Source organism: Typopeltis vanoorti, chromosome 17 (genome assembly GCF_054136105.1).
Source record: "Typopeltis vanoorti isolate ZY-2024b chromosome 17, IOZ_Tvanoo_1.0, whole genome shotgun sequence".
In the NCBI taxonomy this organism is placed as follows: Eukaryota; Metazoa; Arthropoda; class Arachnida; order Uropygi; family Thelyphonidae; genus Typopeltis; species Typopeltis vanoorti.
In genome coordinates, this window is record NC_143565.1 from 93,595,830 (window position 1) to 93,617,015 (window position 21,186).

The 21,186-nt window shown below is 34.4% G+C and overlaps 1 protein-coding gene across 3 annotated transcripts in view; it reads right to left on the bottom strand.

Annotated features, from left to right (window-relative positions):
* The window catches only part of LOC150097647 (uncharacterized), a 219,192-nt gene that overhangs the window by 87,691 nt on the left and 110,315 nt on the right, over nt 1–21,186 (bottom strand). For all 3 annotated transcript variants that reach the window (XM_090407258.1, XM_090407257.1, XM_090407259.1), the window contains 2 exons: nt 11,829–11,975; nt 4,125–4,320 (listed from right to left, as the gene is read on the bottom strand). In XM_090407258.1, the coding sequence (XP_090263384.1) occupies nt 4,125–4,320; nt 11,829–11,975 (343 nt within the window). The remainder of the gene's footprint in view (nt 1–4,124; nt 4,321–11,828; nt 11,976–21,186) is intronic.

The following is a 21,186-nucleotide window of genomic DNA, read 5'->3' on the forward strand; positions in this document are numbered from 1 at the left end:
ATCTAATATTTGAAAAATATGTGGGTATATAGTGATGTAAAAACACCAAATAAAATTACCAACATTGAGATTATCGATTAGTGATAGAATTAAAATATCTAATACACATTCGATTCAAATTGTTATTTTATTTTTTCGCTCATGAAAATCAAAACCTCCAGGCGAGATGCACAAAATCGCACCGCAGGCCGCATGCGAGCCATGTTTTGGACAGACCTGCTCTAGTTCATCCCACAGCTGTTCAGCAGAGTCGAGATCAGAGCTTATATGTGGTGATGTTCATGTCTACAAACTATGCAGTTACAGAAGCAGTGTTATGACATGGTGCATTGTTTTGCTGAAAGAGACAATGGTCAGTTCAATAGAAATGCCACAAAGTAGGAAGCACTGCATTGTCCAGAATTTAGATACCTCTTGGAGTTCAAGGTTCGTGACACCACAAACAGAGATGAAAGGCAAACCAGGAAAAAGAGGACCATACCATCACACTGCCATATCCGAATTTCATAGTTGGGGTTATGAACTCTGGTAAGAAACATTCACTGGGCATCCACCATACCCACACCCATCTGCCCAGTAGAGGGTGTAAAATGATTCGTCACTCCATAATACAGCTTTCCAAGCTTCTGCATCTCACTGTACATACCATACTCTTTGCACCACTGATGACAACATTGCAAGTTGGTTCGGATAATTTGGGGCTTGCATATTGCAGTCCTACCATGGAAACCCATGTTCATAAGCCTCTGCTTTGAATGTTTTTGTGCAGATTTGTGTTCTGGTTGATACTTGGAACTCTGCATTCACTGCAGATGAATGGCAGTTTTTACTTATTATACTTTGTAGCACCCTACAGTCATGTTCAATGAGTGTACTGGGTCATCTAATGTGGGTAGCACTTGCAGTTGACTTCCTGCACTTCCATCTTGGTATGGTATCACTGACTGTTAATCTGAGATGGCGAATAATTTGTCAACAATTTGCTAAACAGATAGGTCTGCAACACTGATCCTATCACAATACCTCTTTCAAACTCCGTCTCCATTCTCGCAACCATTTTGTCCAGACACAGTTGCATGACTTGGAAGCATTATATTCTTCCAATTCATACCGACTACAAAATTGTTACACGGGATGATGCATGGTGTATCCATTGACTCCTTTCCAAATAGTGTACAAATGAGTGGCACTGTCAGTGGTATGTGCAAATGAGTCACAGCATAAAAGCAGCCATTTTGGAGTGTTTTTCCATTTCATGTCTAGAGTGAGAACAAGACATCATAAACAGCATTCCAGAGAGACAGTGAAGAAAGGTCATGGGCTACAAACCACAGTAGGTGACTGATATCACTGATTATCTGCTCACCAAAAATGGGAGGGCGACCCTGAATCAGACTCTGACTTTGCATCACCTCCAGGAACACTGGTAACTGTTTCAACTATGCACAGAAGTCTTCACAAAAGCGGTCTGTATGCTAAGTGACTAGTAGATTGTGTGCCCCTATCCCCTATGCCAGTGGTTCTTAACCTTTTAGTAGTCGTAGCCCCCTAAGTATCCTAAAATGCTTTCACGGTCCCCTAGTTTGTAATAACATAATAATAATAATTAATTTTTTTAATAGTGGTTTTACTTTCTGATTATAATGACAAAAAAAAATCAGAAAACAGAAATCAACTTTACTTAAATATTATGTAAAAACTTTAATACATTTATATTTAGGAAATCAAACAATGTTTCTTGTTTGCTCATTTCATAAGTAGGTAAATTTTAAGAAATAACAAATCAGTGTTACAGCACTGAAAGTTTCGAAAAGTAATTGCACTCCAGTAGCACTTAATAACGTTTCGGTCTGTATGCTAGTATGCATTTGTGCTAGTATTGCCAACTTTATTACAGCAGTTATTCATTTAAAACTTCAGAAAATTACTTCTATCACACGTCCAGTAGGCTGTCACGACTTGCAGTGTTGCCAGCAGCGAAAAGTCGAATTGTGGTGCACCACAAAAGAAACTACTGCATTAAACTGCATAATTCAGATTACTAATACAAAATGATACACATTTGAAACAAAGTAAAATAAGGAGCAAAAAATAATTATTTTAAGAGATTTCATAATTTCATAATTATTTTAAGAGATTTAAAAACTAGAAACATTCTATAAATTTTCCGTGGCCCACTAGGAGGCCGCAGCCTACCAGTTAAGAATCACTGTCCTATGCCACAGGCGAGAACATCTGATTTGGGCCAGGCTCTACATCAACTGGCCCAAGACCAGTTGTAGCCAACATCTGTAAACAGTACTGTTTACAGACAAGTACTGAATTTGCTTTACAAAGTGATACCAGACATGCTCTGATCTGGAGGGACCCAGAGACATGTTATCATCCCTGGGTCCCTCAGGGAAGCATCAAATGTATGTGCATCTTATTAGAACCATGAATGCTGCAACTTATAGAGACAAGGTCCTGGACCCCTATGCTTGTCCATAAGCGATAGAGAAGACATTTATGTGTCTGTAAGTTGAATGTTTGTGAGAAATGACCACATTCCTTATTGAGGAACATTGGCAATCTCATTTTGACCTCTTTAAATTTAATTAATTAATGAATTAATGCAAAAATAATTATATATCAGCCATCTACTAACAGTTATTACGTCTTAATGAAGGAACCAAAAATGACATTGTGTTTGATTAATTAATCTAGTTAATTAGAATTTTTGAATTATTCATTTTTACCATCTTTGTATTAAGATAATTTATTTCAGAAACATATTTTCCAGTATATCTTATTAAAAAATTAAATTCAACTCACAAACATTCAACTTACAAACATTATTATTGTTATTGCTTTTATGCCTATGCTAACTAGAGCCAAATTACCAGATATCATGTACAAAGTTTTTTCACTTGGTTACAAAGTAAATTATACTTAATAAGAAATTATATTCTTGTTTAATTCTTTATCCAAGTGTAAGCAAAGAAAGTTTGTGCATTAACTATCTTCATGACTAACTATCTTCACATCAACTGCCTTTGTATTCCATAATATAAACCACACTTTCTTTTGGATGTGTGTATATTGCTATGCATCGTGAGAAGGGTTGCTACTCGGACCAGTTTCAGCATTTACTGAGGGTATCTTCCTGGAGGAATTCTCAGATTAGGGAAAGTGCCCATGAGTTCAATGCCCGTTCATGTCTGATGCTTGTTTCATCATTCTTTGCCATTTCTCTCTGTTCATTTCCAGATAATTCAAATCCTGTAAACTCTTTCTGCATCACTCCTTCATCAGCTGTACCAAACATCAAGGTTTGATCTTTCTTCTGTTTTTCATTGTGCAGATGTGTTCAAAAAAAAAAAAAAAAAAAAAAACTTTAGTTTCCTTCAAATTATTTTCTGCACTAAATTCTCATTGCAGTCTTACTTTATTTTACATATGTAAGTGGTAATAAATGTAAAGATGGTGATACACCATTTTACTACTTGTTTATGAAAAATATATAATTTCTGCATTGATTTAACCTCAGTATCTTCCTGGATGGTAGTTGCCACTGATGATATCTCAAAAGAAGTTGAAACCAGTCTAAATAATAATCTTTCCATAATGCATGGCAATATACATGTCCAAAAAGAAGTATGCTGGGCATTATGGGATACTGAGGCAACCGATGTGAAGTCAACAGCTTCTATATACAAATACAGTTGATTCTCATCACAGAGTATTTGTGGGGGCCATGAAAATAGTTTGTTATAATGAATTTTCTTTAGAATAGAATTGTGCATTGCAGAACTTCATTCAGGACAATTTATTAGTTTGTTATACTGAGCGAGTTTGTTATAATGTGATTTTGCTATAATGAGAGGCAAATACATATAAAGACTGTTTGTACCCTCTATATATTATATGCACAAACTTTGTTTATGCTTGAGCAAAAGGATTAAAACAAGAATATACTATTAAAATTTACTGTAATATTGAAAGTTTACCTAACCTGACATACAGTAATAAAAATATGTAATTCTTAATAAAACTATAATTGACAGAAAAATACTATAAAGTTAATCAAAATACATAACTATTAATTAATTAAAATCATACACAAATTTCAATTTTCTGCATACCTGATAACCATATTCTACAAATATTGTATTTAGAGGCCAATGATGAAAAAATGGAGTTGTGAGGTGCAAGCTTTGTGAAGAAGAGCAAAATAAAGTCACATGATGAGAAGGAAGTAGCAACTTCCAGATCTTTTGAATACCGATTTCTTTATTCTCTAACAAAATTTTACTCAAGTTAGGTCCTATATGAAGTAGCCTAAAAATTAAACAGAGCTCACTTATAATAAATTTAAAGAATCTTATATTAGAAATGAAAAAAGCTCAGAATGTCATTAATTATTAATGAAAGTATTACTTTATTACAAAGAATTGTTTTTTCTTTGATCATATAAAGCTCTGATCAAAAAGTTTAGAACTAACTTCTCTATTATCCATTTTTCACATTATTTTAAGTAATACTTTTCAACTGAAATGTAATAACTGCAGTATTTTATGAAAGCTCTGGAGTAACAAATAATTAGTGCATTAATGTTGAAGAGGAAAAGATAACTTAAAACATCAGTGGAAATAAAGGAATTATATTCATGAACAAGTTGGAGAAAAGAGTCAAATTAATTGAAACCAAATAATCACCATTACAATAATTTCAGCATTTCTGCCAATGCTTTTGATATTTTTTTGCATGCATGTTTATGTATATCTGAAAATATCCTGATAATTATGACTATAATTTAACCTGTATTATATGTTATTTCAGTTTTATATCTGTATCTTACAATATCATCACTGAATCTGTTGCAATTTTTTTAACGAATAAAATATGTATGGACAGTAGAGCTTTATATGATTTTAAAAAAAAGAGGGAATACAATCAGAAGCAATAGCTTAGTAGTTCATTAAACTTTTAGTATAGAGAATGCATTATATATTTAGTTTAATCCTTTATCCATGTGTAAGCAAACAAAGTTTGCACCTGAAGTATCTTCAGGACTGGGGCAACTCGTGGTATAGGTGGTATTTATTTCTCATCACTTGCCTTAGTATTGCCTCCATTACTTCTACCTGGTATCACCACCACTGGGTCTGGTTTCCACTGATGAGACCTCAATAAAGGTCGAAATTGGTCTGGGTAGTGGCCCTAAGGGAAGGGCCACTACCCAGACCACTACTACTACTTCTTCAAGGAGATGTGCTTTGCATTATGGGAGATACTAAGGCAAGTGATGAGAACTTATACCACCTTTACCACGAGTTGCCCCAGTCCTGAAGATACTTCAGGCGCAAACTTTGTTTGCTTACACTTGGATAAAGGATTAATCACCTTACCAGCCATTATGGATCAAATACGTATCTATCATATTTCAATGTAATATTAATGGTTTTACAATTTTAATATGCACTTCACATCCATGATAACCTTGACGTCTACAGATGTCTTGGCCGGTAGCATGGTTAAACTAAATATATAATTTATAGTCTAACCAAGTGAAAAAACTTCCAGCGTAGAGAATGCATATTTATTAACTAGAACTAGTTTTCTTAAAACAATAAATCTGACTAACTAGTTTCATAAGTCATCAGACTAACATCATCAAGGGCAATGGTCTTGTATTGAACTGACACCTATTTAGAAGTATCAGAAAAAGAAAAAAAAATTAAACTTTTCAGTTTACAGAAAACCAACCCCAACTGGGAGATTCCTATATGCTGCTTGACACTGCCATCTATTACAAAAGATAAACATCACAAAAATATTACATGAGAGAGACCCTGCATTGTATCTAGTACTACAGAAAAAAAAAAAAAGGAACGAAGAACTTCATTACCTTAAACACACAAACAAACTCCCTTAATAGGTAAGAATTGAGTTTCATTAACAAAAATTTGGACACGACTTGCACAGTTCTGAAACATGACTCTACATCAAGAACATGTAGAAATGCTATGTAATTAAGACATTATGGTGGCTTCTATCCAAATGGACAAGATGCCCTGGTCCACCAAAATCTCCACATCCACTAGTAAAGAAACCTGGAGTGTATAAAATTTAATGCTCTTAGCATTTGTTATTATTATTATTATTGTTCCGGGTAACTCCAAGGAGTCGACAGACTCATCGAGGGAGGCCCTAACATCATGTCAAGAACAACTATTCGACATTCACACAGTATCTACCATACCTTTCCTTCAACTCATTCACAGTCGTAGCACCCACAACAGACTCTGGAAGTTTATTCCACTCATTCACCACTCTCCAAGTAAAAAACCTAGCTCTAACACCCTTGTCAACCACGCTCTTGCCCAGCTTCCATGCATGGCCCCCAGTCCTCTTATGTAAGCAAGATGAAACAATCTGGAGAGATTGGTATATTAGAACATGTAGAATATGTTGAAAAGAAAAGAAAAGAAAAGGAAATACAAATCAGGATTAACTTTTCACTTGATAAACCCAGGGTATTATGGAAAAAAATATAACGGATGCCACATGCATATGTGGCATCAGGTATATGTACTAGATGAAGTTCATGAAATAATGTATATTCTTTCTAGTTATCAATTAAATTATAAGACCTTTACCTCAGATAATGTAAGTCGGTGACTTAGATCATCAGGAGAAAAGTAACAATAAAACTATTTATTGCTATTGGGTTTATTGTCATTTTAATAAAACTAGTTCTTGTTACTAAATAGGTAGTCTCCATACTGGAAGTCTAATGAACAGTTACTAAACCACAGAAATATCAGACTTCAATAGCTTAGATGTTGGAGAATTTTTTATGTGAGTTGTTACTCATACTTTGTCATACATATATATTGTCAGTTGAAATTCTTAGCATGGCACAAAGAAAATAATGATATGGCAGGTGTAGAAATAGCAAACACCACTATAACCAACTATGGGAAAGATCCAGCTCATAGGACAAATCAATTTTAAGTTCACTACTGCAAAATTGCAGTAGTGAACTTTAAATGCTTGCTTTTACTACAGTAAAAGCAAGCCCTTCATGATAGCAAACTGAATTTCCTCACTCAAATTTGTCTTATATAGCTGTTATGAATAATGCCATCAAAACTGCATAAAATTATTTGCATTTTGCACTAAAATTAGAAAATAAAAGTGATGACAAAACTAGATTTTTTTTTGTTGTTGTTGTTTTGTACAGTATTTTATATTTGATACTCATGGAAAAAAAATCAAAAGTGACCTTTGTTTTCTGTTTGCCTTGACAGAAGCAAAATCAAATTCATATTGTGAATTAACTGTAAAGGCATGAATGAAAACAAAATTTTATTAGATATAACAATGAAAACAAGGTGGTAAAAATTCATTACAGCAAACCTTGTACTATAGGAAAATATTTCTTATAGGTGTTAACTATAGTAAGCAGCTTCTGTATACTAAACTTGTGAACTTAGCCATAATTCCAACCAATCCCAGGTCCATGAGATTAATTATATATCAACAGTGGTAGAACTTCTTACTTTTCCAGAGCCCTATTCTTTTTTTTTTTTGTGGGAAATATAAAGAAAGTTGAATTCTTAGAGTTCATTGGTGTGATAACTATTTAAAGTCCCTGAGTTTCTCTGTTTTTGCACTGGTTTGAAAGCCAGTTAGATACAGTTGAGTCTGAGGTAACTTCTAACTGGAGGGAGGGGGCAGTGCATCGGGTTGAGAAAGAGAGAGTTACTAATTTCATGGATTAAAATTTCATGGATTAAGATGACTGAGCAGAATGGCTGAAGCAGTAATGGCTGACTACATGATGTTCATGTTCTGGGTATTTTAAACCATAATTTTTGTTAAGGTCGAGATGACTGGTTATGACTTCATAGGTCTCCAAAAATATATGGTTCATGTTATGTCTTCATATTTTCACTAAGCAATCTTATACATATTTTCCATGGTATGATCCAAAATGCATGATTTATGATGATTAATGAATTGGTTTTCTCTCTCTCTCTCTCTTCTGATTAAATAAAATGTTAATTTTGGTGGGGAGGGATAAGGAGAGAGTAAAAAATAGTATTATGACTGTATTTATCTAGCATTCTGCCTGTTTTAAATTGGTATTGGTATTATATCCTTTTGCATGGGGAAGCATTTAAAATATACTTAAATGATAAAATATCGGAATGTGTCTCTAGAGTTCGAAGAATAAATAGGTAAATAAAAGTGATTTACTTATATATATATATATATATATATATATATACAAAGATGTGAAGGAATACTGTGTGCATAAGGATGATGGCAGTTATAAAAATTATAAGGAACAGGCTAGAAGAGTTACAACTATTGCACAAAAAGCTAAGTATGAGTATTAAAAGAAACTGACTCTGCAATGTAAAAATGACCCAAAAGAGTTGTATCATTATGTTGCAAGAAAAGAAAGAATAACTCTCATTAGTGTGGATGGTATGTAGGTGACAGATGCAGAAAAGATTGTTCAACTAATGAGTGCCCATCTTGCTAAAAGTTATAAATCCGGTGATGCAACAGGTTAATAGCTTTTGACAAACTGGGCAAGAGAGATTGTTGGGATATCAGCATGGATGCTAAAAGAGTGTCAGCTGAAATGGCTGTTCTTTTCTAGGCTATATAAAGTGACTTTCATTTATGATGAAACCTGTGGAATATCCATTATTATAGAATCACAAGTGTACCACAAAATTGATAATAAATCAAAAAATTGATTTAGTATGAAGATATTTCATCTTGTGTATTGTAAGACATCATTATAAATGTTTATACACTTATAAATGTCTAAACGTTTATCTTTATACATGGATCTGTGTAATAGCTTGGCATTTTTCCATCGAATCCTGTGGCTAATGTTTTCAATTCTGTGTTGTGCTAGGCAAGATATGCAAGGTTTGATGAGCTGAATATGGTCTTGATGTTTAGAGATGCATTTGTTGAGAGATATTCCTGTTTGTCTGTAGTAAGACAAGTTACACGAACATGATACTTTGTATATGCCAGGTAGCATCAATGGTGAAAGTTTGTCCTTTGGAGAAGGCAACAGATTGTGAATTTGGGGCAGTGAGTTTATATTTTCTCATAATTTTTGCCACTTGTTCAGAGATGCTTTAATATATGGTATAGGAATCCCATGGACTTCCTGTCTAGGTTGCTGTATAGGACAGTTGTTAATTATTTGCTGTGTTATTCTTGGATTGTATCCATTTAGTAGGATTGTTTTCTAGATAGTTTCTAATTCTTCTTTAAGAGATCCTTTGGAGGAACAAATCTTGTGTGCACAAGACACTAGAATTTAATAATGCCATACTTTTTTTTCTCCATTCATTTCTATAAAAAATCAATACTACATTCTTGTAATCATCAAAGGAATCTTCTTTCCAGATGTACACATCCAACGGAAACAAGATGGATCCATTTTTTATATCCAATAAATTGGCCAACCATTCATCTCAAAAGTATAGCATCATTAAGAGAAGAATTAAGGTCTTTTTTTGCAAGAAAACAGACAAAACTGTGTTTTAGAAACATTGGAAAATGACTAGGTTATTTTTGCTCCATTGTAGGATCATGTGAAGATGAGTGTTTAGGACACGTATCAGAGATGATCCTTAAAGCTTGAGATATTTTAGCACTGTGTGGATTATCATAGGAGCAGGATGAGATGAAAGTGCTATCATCAGCAAAACTGTGAACAGGATTTGAGGTCAGTGAAATCAGGTTATATACATTAAGGAAGAGGATGGGTGGGTAAAGTAACAGAGCCCTGAAGAACACCTGTATTAACAGGAAAATCTAAAGAGAGAATGCCTTCCATCATTGAGTTACCAACTGCAAAGGAAGAAAGGCATATCACAAGATGGCAATTTGATGAAAAGCCCTTAATGCCAGACCCTATTAAATGTCTTAGAAATGTCAAGTGCAACAACAGTACAGGTTTCTACTCTTGAAACATGCCATTTTCCATGGTATGTTTTAAGAGGTGAGTGATGTAAGACAGAAATATTGGTTGGCAAAATCCATATTGTTGGTCACTGATCAGCTTACAATTCTCCAGAAGCTGATGAAGTTGACTTGATTCATTTGCTTTCATGTGAGTACAATATGGTATGCAGATGATAATGAACATGCATTATTTCAGAAGCACATCTCTTAAGTACAAATGGTAGGATTACATCATGACCAGAAGCCTTTTTTTTTTCTTGGTATTCAGGTTGTTCAAAATTCCTCAATGTCTTTCTGGCAGAAGGCTACAGGAAGCAAGTGATTTACCTTCATCATCTATGTAGGAGTTGGATGAGAAGAATGATGCCAGGAGGTCAGCCTTATCTTTAAGTGATGTTACAATGCTACCATTATTAATCTAAGGCTCTGTACTTTCATCTGCACTCTTTCTCCTGTACATCTATGATCTTCTCTCACTAATGCCTAGTCATTTACATAGCTATGCAGATGACAGTACACTCCAATCCTCTTTGTTATTAACAAAGAAGACAGGGGTGTCCTTTGTCTTTCACACTCAAATGAGCACTACAGAGTTTTGTAATAATAAACCATCTCACTTGAGAAGAGCTAGATCAGAGTTTATGACTTTGGCCCACAGAAGATGCTGAAGCTTGGGTGAAGATAATTCAGTAAATTTTAATTTTACCAAAAGACAATCTTGCATATTTTCTTGCGGAAAGACCATGCTACTCTCTCACTTACTTATAATAACATCACTCGCCAATCAAGATCAGTTTTTTGTCCTCTTCTTGGGTTGACATATCTAGTCTATCTTTGCCAGCCTGGTTGGCAAAGTGGTTAGCATATTCATTTTCCAATCAACAAGCTGCAGCTTCAAATTCCACTGTATGTAGGTGTGGAGAGGGATGTAATGTGATTGTCTTTAGGTGGTAGGTGAATTTTACATCACCTGGTGTGAGATCCCTGCTCCACTTACTGCAGGCTCAGGCACACTGTAAGTGGCTTGAAAATGTTTTATGTAATAAAAAATACCAAGGAGTCACATAAAAAACAAAACAAAAAAACTTAGTGTCCTCTTTCATTCAAAACACTACTTACCACCTGCACAACTACAACTTTATAAATGTACTCTATTCAACCTTGACTGGTCACATATTTTGAACAGTGCACCAAAAATCTCTCTGAGAAAGTTCAATGCTGTCCAGAAGATGTCAATTGCTTTCTAATAATAAAGCAGAAATAGATACAGTTTTGGCATTACATCTTTTTAATAAACATTTTCACAAGAACTCCTAAAATAAACTAGTACACCAATACTCCTTAAACTTCCTCTAAATATGCAAGGAGATGAGCAGCTGCTGATCAAGAAGACTTAGTGAACACCTCAATTGACTGGAAAAAGTTCCAAGTTTTAGTCTCTAGAGCAGAATTTCAGGATTATGTCAAAAACAAATATTAAAAAATACAAAAATAAATTTCAAAAATATTAAACAAATCCTTAGTGCGCCCATGGTACTACAGGTTCACAACCTTCATGGGTGGGTAGCACACACACACAAAACCCTGAGAGATGACTCTATATATAACATTACCTATTAAATAATCAAGTATTTGATGTGTTGAAAAAATTTTGCACACCCAAGGCTCTTAATTGAGTTACACAATGAAGCTGCAACACACTGTTTTATAAGCAAAAAAAAAAAAACTTATAGCGAACAGAGAGAGAGAGAGAGAGAGAAGAAAGGTTATATAATGTCATATTCAAATTATGGATTCTAATTAATAAATTCAAAACTGAAAATAATAATACAACTTACTCTGGAGAAGCAAACAGTGTCACAAACTGCTCTATTGCTGAATACAAATTTTTAATATCATCTGTTGCAGCATCCTTCTCTACATCCACTACCGGCACCAGAAGTACATGTCTTTTCTTACAATACTTTGCCAACTTCACCATTTCACTAAAGACACGAAACATTTCCTTAAAATTATAAAGTTGATTTATAATATAAATATCATCCTCGTTTATATTAACCCATGTGATTATATCTTTTTAAATATATTTAATAATATGTTTCATAATATCCTAATACTACTTAGTTAAAATTAGCTAACATACATCCAAAACAGTCATGGAGATTATTCCACTCAGCAATATTATTTATGTCAATTGAGAAAAGGACTACAGGAAAATGATAAATCTTTTTCTAACAAACTGTTAAAATAAGTAACCTATTATCTAATTTTCAATTAATCAACTAGCTTAATTAATGATTAGTTTCATGTTAATCATTGCACCTGCATTGCGTTACAGATGCAATCATTAAGGCATCTGTTTCCATTTTTTAACCAGTATTTTTATTTGTGTGTATGTGTGTGTGTGTGTGTGTGTGTGTGTGTGTGTGTAACAAAGATTAAAAAAAAAACTGGACAGTTAAACTGCACTAAATTATGCACTGTTAAAATATGTGAAATTTATATAAAATGTTTGCAATTAATTCATTTAAGCCTTTGATATTAAACATTATACTATTCATTTATACTAACATGTAGCATAATGGCATACAGTAATGTGTATACAATTATGCTATTAGGGCATCATTGAAAATGTTCTGTGAAATACATAGGTGAATGGTATGTGAAAAAGAAAAACATGAATGAAAAATAGTTTTTGAATTTTTTTTTTTAAATCCTGACAATGTAGTTTACATTCTTTGAAAGATACTGCTTATTATGAAAAAATATGCAGATGATGTTATACTCCTAAATAAAACCAGCAAGATTCTTTAACTAAACTGAATAACAGCTGAACAAATTTGGTATGAAGATCAGCAATAAGACAGACAAGAACACAGAAACCATCAATTGGATTCTCAATGGAGAACCTACAGAACAAGTAAAATACCTCAGCTACCTAGGTCCAACTTTTAGTGAGGATGTCAGATTAAATTGGTAATATGTAACAGAATAAACAAAGCCAATGTAATTGAAGCCAGGCAAAAAAATTTATATGAAAGAAGAGAAATTAGTAAAAATACTAAACTAACAGTTAGTAATACGAGTATGTTCAAACCAATTTTAACTTATAGATTTGAGAGTTGGGTTAGAACTAAAATCTATCAAAGATCAGAGACCCAGATATGAAAGCTGTGAGAAAAATTAGGGGATTGAAGATGGCAGATCATATTAGAAAGGAACTCAACATTGTTAGTATTCAAGAATGTGCAAGCAGATAACCATATCTAAGGTGATATGGCTATCTGAACAGGTGAAAGTAAAGGTTGGTAAACAAGCATTTGAGACAGGATGGCAGGAAAAAGACCAAGAAACTAGGTGGATTGATGCAGTTAGAAGTGTCCTAGAAGACTGAAATTGAAATATAAGACTGAACAATAGCAGATTGATTTGGAGGAAAACTGTTGATAGGAAGTTATAATACACCCTATGTCCAAAAAGAAACTGAACTTATTGAAAATAGAAAAACTAGTGGTGCAACCCGTTGTATCTTTTTGTTGTTGAAAGCGGCAACCTTCATTAGTGTTGTGTCAACTGTTTATGACATTTGTTTCATTAGAAGCTGAGTTTTAGTGCTAAGAGTGACAGCGTGTTTTGGCGAATGGTCGGAAAATGAGTTTCAAACAGAGAGCTGCGATTGACTTTTGTGTTAAACTTGATAAATATTTTACCGAAATGCATCAAATGCTTCAAAAAGCATACGATGATGAATGCTTATCTCGTACTCAAGTTTACAAGTGGTTTAAGCTATTTCAAAGTGGTCATGAGACGCTTGAGGACAACGAAAAGCCGAGCCATCAAAAAACTAGACTGAGCAAAGTTAACATCCAAAAAGTGCATGATTTCATCAAAGAAAACCCAAAATCGTCTGCCATGAGATTGATTGAAGATGAATTGGGGATTCCAAAATCAACTGTGCACAACATTTTGACCGAAAGTTTGGGCCTTCATAAATTGAATTCGCGATTTGTTCCCCAAGTTGACCGACAACCAAAAAATGTACTGAATTGAATACTGCAAAGACCTCATAAGGACTCAAACCTCCTTGAAACGATCGTTACTGGTGACAAAACGTGGTGCTTTGACTATGAGCCCAAAATAAAGCACCAGAGTGCTGAGTGGAGACCACCAGAAGATGAACATCCGAAAAAAAGTCACTTGGAGAAGTCAAGAGTAAAGACAATGCTGATTTGTTTCTACGATTCCAAGGGCATTATCCACAAAGAATTCATTCCAACTGTCCAAACAGTCAATGGTGAGTTTTATATCGAAGTTTTGAAGCGATTGATAGTGAGAATTCGTTGCGTACAGCATGAATTTCATGATGCAGCAGCTGGTCACTTTTGCACAATAATGCACCATCTCATTGTTCGAACATTGTGAGACAGTTTTTGAGCAAAAACCAAGTTTGTGTTGGATCACTCACCGTATTCATCTGATTTAGCACCCTGTGACTTCTTTCTCTTCTTCAACTTCATTTGCCGATGAAAGGAAAGTGATAGGACACCAATGAAAACGTTCAAGCGGCAATAACTATGACCCTCAATAGTATCCCAAAAACTGATATAAAAAACTCATTTAATGAATTAATTGACCGTGCCAAACGCTGTATCGAAGCTGAGGGAGAGTATATTGGTTGAAATAAATGATTTGAATAATTATAAGTGTTTTAGTTTCTATCAAAAGTTCAGTTTCTTTTTGAACAGAGAGTGTAACATAGTGCTATCATAGTATCTTAAACACAACACTCCTTCAGAATAAATATCAGGAAATGATAATAAAAAAAAATTGTTTTTAAAGTGTTTTTAATGAGTTTTGATATAAAAGACATATACAGTGGTGCCTTGGTTAATGACAGTAATCCGTTCCAGGATTACCGTCGTTATCCAAGGCACGATTCCCCATAAGATTTAATTGAAAATCGATTAATTTGTTCTGGCTCCTCCCCACAACCATAGTACATATTAAAAATGCAGATAAAACTCATTTAAAATGTCATAAAAATATGGTAAATATAATTTATTTATTATACAGTATATGTATTTACTACAAAAAAATTAACATTAATAAAATGAATTGTTCATAAAAACAGTTTTTAATTATCAATCTTCGCCAGAAGGACAATTGGGCTCACTTCGGAGTTTTTTGACAAATGGACCTGTAAAAAACAAGTCTAGGATTGTTTGCTTCTGCCTCTTTTTTAATTTTAAAATGTTTCTGAAAAACTGCATGGACTTTTCATTAAATAGATCTGCAGTTCTGATAACCTCATATTTGTTTGGATTCCATTTCATAGCAACATTTTGAACTTCCTCCCACTTTGCCAAAACATTTTTGATTTCAGCAGTCACAATTTGTTCTTTCTCTCCATCCTCATCTTCAGATGAAATTTCCATTTCCTTTTCTTCACATTGCTGCTTGAAAAGTTCTTTAAGCTTGTCAGTAGTCAGTTCTCGGTCATGCATCTGCAATAATTCTTCAACATCTTCTTCCTCTACTTCCAAGTTAAGATCATGAGCAGTTGCCACAATATCCTTTACCAATTTGTTCCTTCATCTGAAGTTTCTTCATTACCAAAGGAAGGGCACAGTTTCCTCCATGCTGCTTTGAGACATTTCATTGTTACTTCTTGCCAAGCCTTTACAATTAGCCTAATTGCTAAGACAATGTTGAATTCTTCCTTCCAAAATTTTCTTAGGGTTATGTTGGTAGCCTCATACATTTCAAAGCACCTGGTAAAAAGTGCCCTTGTGTAAGGTTTTCTAAAATTTGCAATTATCAGCCGATCCACAGGTTGAATCAGAGATGTAGTCTTAGGAGGAAGAAAAATCACTTTGATAAAATCTAATTCCTCTGGTAGCGCTTCTTGTATGCCCGTTGGATGGCCAGGTGTGTTATCCAAGGTTAAAATGGATTTTAGAGGCGGATTGTTTTGCTCAAGATAGGCTTTGACAGTTGGTCCAGACACTTCACGAATCCAGTCTCTAAATTCTATTCTTGTGACCCAGGCTTTGCTATTAGACTTCCACAAAACACCGATATTGGATTTAGAGACATTGAACTGTTTGAATGCTCGGGGATTCTCTGAGTGGTAGATTAACATTGGTCTTGCAGTCTCCACTTGCATTTGCTGCTAAAAGCAATGTTAACCTATCATTCATTGGTTTATGCCCAGGAAGTGTTTTTTCTTCTTTTGTGATAAATGTCCTGTTGGGCATTTTCTTAACCCAGTCTCATCACAATTGAAGACTTGTTGAGGTAGGTATTCTCCTTCTTCTATAATTCTTGTAAAGCTATTGACAAATTTATCTGCTGCTGCTTTGTCAGCAATAGCTGCCTCTCCGTGTCTGACCACACTGTGAATTCCTGTTCTTTTTTTAAAGTTGTCAAACCAACCTCTGCTACCTTTGAAATCATCATCATTTACCTCAGAACTTGATCCCGAAGTCTTCTTTTTCAAATCTTGATAAATCTGTTTAGCTTTCTGACAGATTGCATTTTGAGATGTAGTATCACCTGCCATTTCTCTTTCTTTGATTCAAATTAGTAATAGATTTTCCATTTGCTCAAAAAGAAGCCTTCCGACATTCAATCTTGAAGTTCCCTTAGCAACCTTAGCTACCATAAGTTCTTCTTTCTTAGCCCAAATGGTTGATATTGTAGAATGACTGGTTTCATATATTCGAGCTAGATGCATAACTTTCACACCTTCATTATGTTTTGCTATTATTTCTTTCTTCTGTTCAATAGAGAAAATTTTTCTGGTTTTTTTTTTCCCCCTCACTAGCTTTCTTTTTGGGACCCATTTTGTCACATGGTAAAAAAATTCACTCTATAAAAAAAAAAAGATACACAAAATACGGTATTATTACAAATTGCACAACACTAAGACGAGGGATGCAAAGACCATATCGTCACCTGAAAATAAAAGTAAAAGTTCAAAAAAAAACTTTTTGAAATAAAAGTTAACAGTTAAATTCAAAACCTGCAATTTTTGACTTAGTGCATTTTGCTTGTAAGATGACGATATTAGATACAGCACTTACCATAACATACACTGATTAGCAGCTTATAGATACAACGATTATTATAGAGATGAGATTTGATTTTGCCTTTTGATGGTAAACGAACAGTGACACGCACCCGGCGATTTATTGTCTATATGTACCAACACATAAAAAATAAATGCTTAAATACTCATTTTAAGCATTTCACTGAAACATTTTATTCTATCTCTTTAATAATGTAAAAAAGTAACTCTAAATGTAAACAATGCTTTATATAATTACAATTAAACCAAACTGAGGATATTAACTCTGAAAAACATCAGTTTATTAAAGTGTAACTAATATTTCATTGTAAGCCCCCTGCTGACTTCATCATAATGAAACAAAATATTAGCGTACCCTGCACTGACACACAATACATTGACTGCTGCTAGGAATGTGTATATACTGTTAGAGATAAAATGAAAAGCATGATTACAGAGATATATTTAAAATAATAATAATAATTATACTGTAAAACGTGATAAAGTTATTATGGTTAGCATGATGAGGAAAATATGAATAACAAGCATAAAACAGGTCTGGCCTAGAACACACAGATAAGTGCTACAATTTTTAAAGATAACATCTCATATCCAAGAGACATGCAATCATTTTTATTTAAATTTAATTGGTGGGATAAGGATTCACAGGACTCCTTAAAAAGATGATTGAATTTGTATTAGTTACAGTGGAGCATTTTCATGCTATCCCATTTTATTCTATATAACTGCAGGATAAAATATCACTAGCAAGCTCAAATAATACATATAACATAAATATTCCAATTTCCATAGGCCTACCAGTCTGTCCAAAGTAAATTCAGATTACAGGTGTGGTGGATTTGATAAATTCCAGGAAGCAAACATGGATGATATGTATCCTTTTGGAAGAGAAGAAACAAATATTAAAAACAGAGGAAAAAAGGGAGAATTCAAAAAGTTGAAATTCTTGAAAATTATTTGTACAGAAATACTATTAATACCCTTTTGATGTATGGAATGGGAATATAAATGGCAGGCTTGGATTGTGTAGTCCTAGAAATATAATTGTAAACGATGCAACTAAATTTCTTTACTTCAAAATTATTAATATTTACTTCAGAGAAAATATCTAGGAAAATATCTTACAAGAATTTAATGTTCTATCTCCCCCTTTTTCCAGCTCTCTCAAAATATAAGTATCATTATAGAAGTTTATTAGATTCCCTGCTCCTGCAATCTCAATCATTCTACACAGAATGGGAACTCTGCAGAAAGTTATGGAAAAGAACATATGGGCTATATCAGGTTCCTCCAGTCTGGTAAATCTGGTCTTGCTGACTACATTTTATCCACTAGTCACAGAATGAAATGAAACTGCTTCACTGTAACTTAATTAAATAACTGCAAATCTATTTCCTACATGTGGAAGGCTCCCATTAAGAGATTGAAACATATAATTGTTTCACTTAGATCATGTGCTCCAGACCTCACATGCTTCTTGACAGCTTGTCCCTTAACAACTTTAATACAGTTTCAAATACAACTATATGTTCCCTTCTCTGCAACATATTCTATGTAATTCATGCTTTCCTTTGTATTTCATGTACAACAGTGTACATGAATTCTCAGAACAGACAGCATGTCACACACTCAGTGCTGCTGAGAATGCATATGCACATTAAGTAGTATGGCATGCTATATCACAGACATGACTGTATGGCATGGAATCAGTTATAAATCTTTATATCTCTAATGCTACTTTAGAAGACCAGTAAGTTCCTACTAAGGGAAACACGATTATTATTAACACTAGACCTCCATGGAGTCAAAAGACTCATTGCAGGAGGTACACTCTGTTACACACAAAGCCCATCAAACAGTGCTGCTTTAAACTCATTTAACATATCTGCATTCATCACAATGTCAAGGGAATGCATTTCACTCCCTTGTTCTACCCACTCCCCCCATTCCATGAAAAATTTCTTCCACATTAACCTTTTACCAACTTAAATGTCTCCATCAAATTCCCTCTCTTTCTCCTATTCACATGCTATACACCTGCATTCCCTCAATCTATCCTCATATCCTGCGTATATTGAAAGGGTTCCAAAGAAGACCGACTAAGGTGATAACTATCTTCTCTGGAATCCTTCCAATATATCTTCATAACTATGAAAACCAGGGGACCCAATCTGTGTACAATAATCGATATGAAGCCTGATCAAGGCCTTATACAACGGAACCAGAACCTTTTTATTTCTGCACACATTAAGGCCCTCTGCATCATTGCCATAGTCTGATGTTATGATGTCACAACTTGTGCAATGTGACTTCTGAACTTCAAAATCCTTGTCCACCACCACTCCAAGGTATCTTTTGTCTCCTCAAACTTCCTCCAAAATTTCCCCACCAAGTGTATACTTTGCATCCCACTATTGCCTACCAAATTTCAGAACCTTACAATTTGCAACATTGAACTGACAGTCCCATACTGTTGACCACTTATACAATCTATTCAAATCCTCCTGTAAGGCCACAACATATGCTTGATTCCTCATCATTCTCCCCAGTTTTGCATCATCTGCAAACAGCAGTGTATTATATATATTTAAATAACAATGGTCCCAAGACAGACTGCAGTGGCACACCACTAGCGATTTTTCTCTTCCAGGATAGTGTATCCCCCTCCCCCATACACAACTGGCTGATACCTATCTGGGAGCCAACTACTTAACCAACTCACTAATCTATCATCTAATCCTATCTGCTTCAGTTTAGTGACCAACTTGTGGTGTGACAATTTATCAAAAGTCTTTGCAAAATCTAAGTATACCACTGTATATATGAATCTCCCTTGTCCAATACATTCATGACCTCATTATAGTACATAAGCAAGTTGACAAAAACAACCTCCCTTAACAAACCCATGCTGACAAGCACAAAGAATACCACTGTTATCAACTCACTTTTATATCCTATTTCTCACCAACCTCTCCAATACTTTAACTACAACTGGCCTATAATTTGTAGCCTTATCATCACCTTTGTGAAGTGGAACAATTTTACTTTCCTTCCACTCCGTTGGAACTTGTGCTGTTACAAGACACTTGATAAACAGGTAGGCCAAGACTGATGCTAACTCCCTGGAACATTCCTTTAAGATACATGATGATGTAAAATCTCTTGCAAATAATTAAACTTTGTTAATTTTTTGCATTTGATTTTCCAGGGTTTTCTAAATATTTTGAACTCTAAAAAATATAATGTACTTAAAAGAATGTTATAATTATGGTGTAAAAAACATATACGTTAACTTGTATGTAAAGCTATAAGTAGAGATTAAGCAAGATTAGCGATGATGAAATATCAACCATAGGTCGCAAGGTCTAGCGATGTTAACGGAAGGTGCAACAATGACGTCATTATGCTAAAGGCTAATCCTGAAAATCACATTATAGAGAACAAAGAGCTAGATACAATATAAAATGAGATTGTGGCTCTTGGCCCGGGATTCCATTTGCCTTTTCTTTCTCGTCGCGAGGCCTTTCTCCAGTCGGGGGCTTTTGCTTTTCTTCTCGTTGCTGAGGTTTTTCTCCCGTCACCAGCTTTGCTTCTCATCGCTGAGGCTTTTGCTCTCAGCGATTTTCTCTCATTGAGGGCTCTCAAGTTTGTGTCTCCAGGTAGTTGGTACCCAGCGTCATCTAGTCAGTAAGTTTTCTGATGAAGTTCCAGTGATGAATCAACATGCTACGAAAGCTCAGTTATCCGCAAACCTCGTGGTAACTTCAGCAAGTTCCATATCAAGTTTTTGATGGAGGAAATTTCTATAAAAGAACGCCAGTGTAGTCCAAGCAGCAAAGATCAACCAGGATAATCTTGATGAAGTTTGTTGTAATTTATTTGGACTCTATATCCAATGAAAATGTAAGTTAGCACTGTTTTATAATTGTTAAGAAAGCATAACTCTGAATTACATATGTGCTTACTAGAAATTGTTTATAAGCAGGCGATAACTAAGTCACAGTCTTTGTGGAAGTTTATGTTAATTTGTTTGTTTAGATAACGAATATGTACTTAGCTGTAAGAGAGGGAACAGTGTTATTAAGGAAATGTATGCAGCTTGGCTA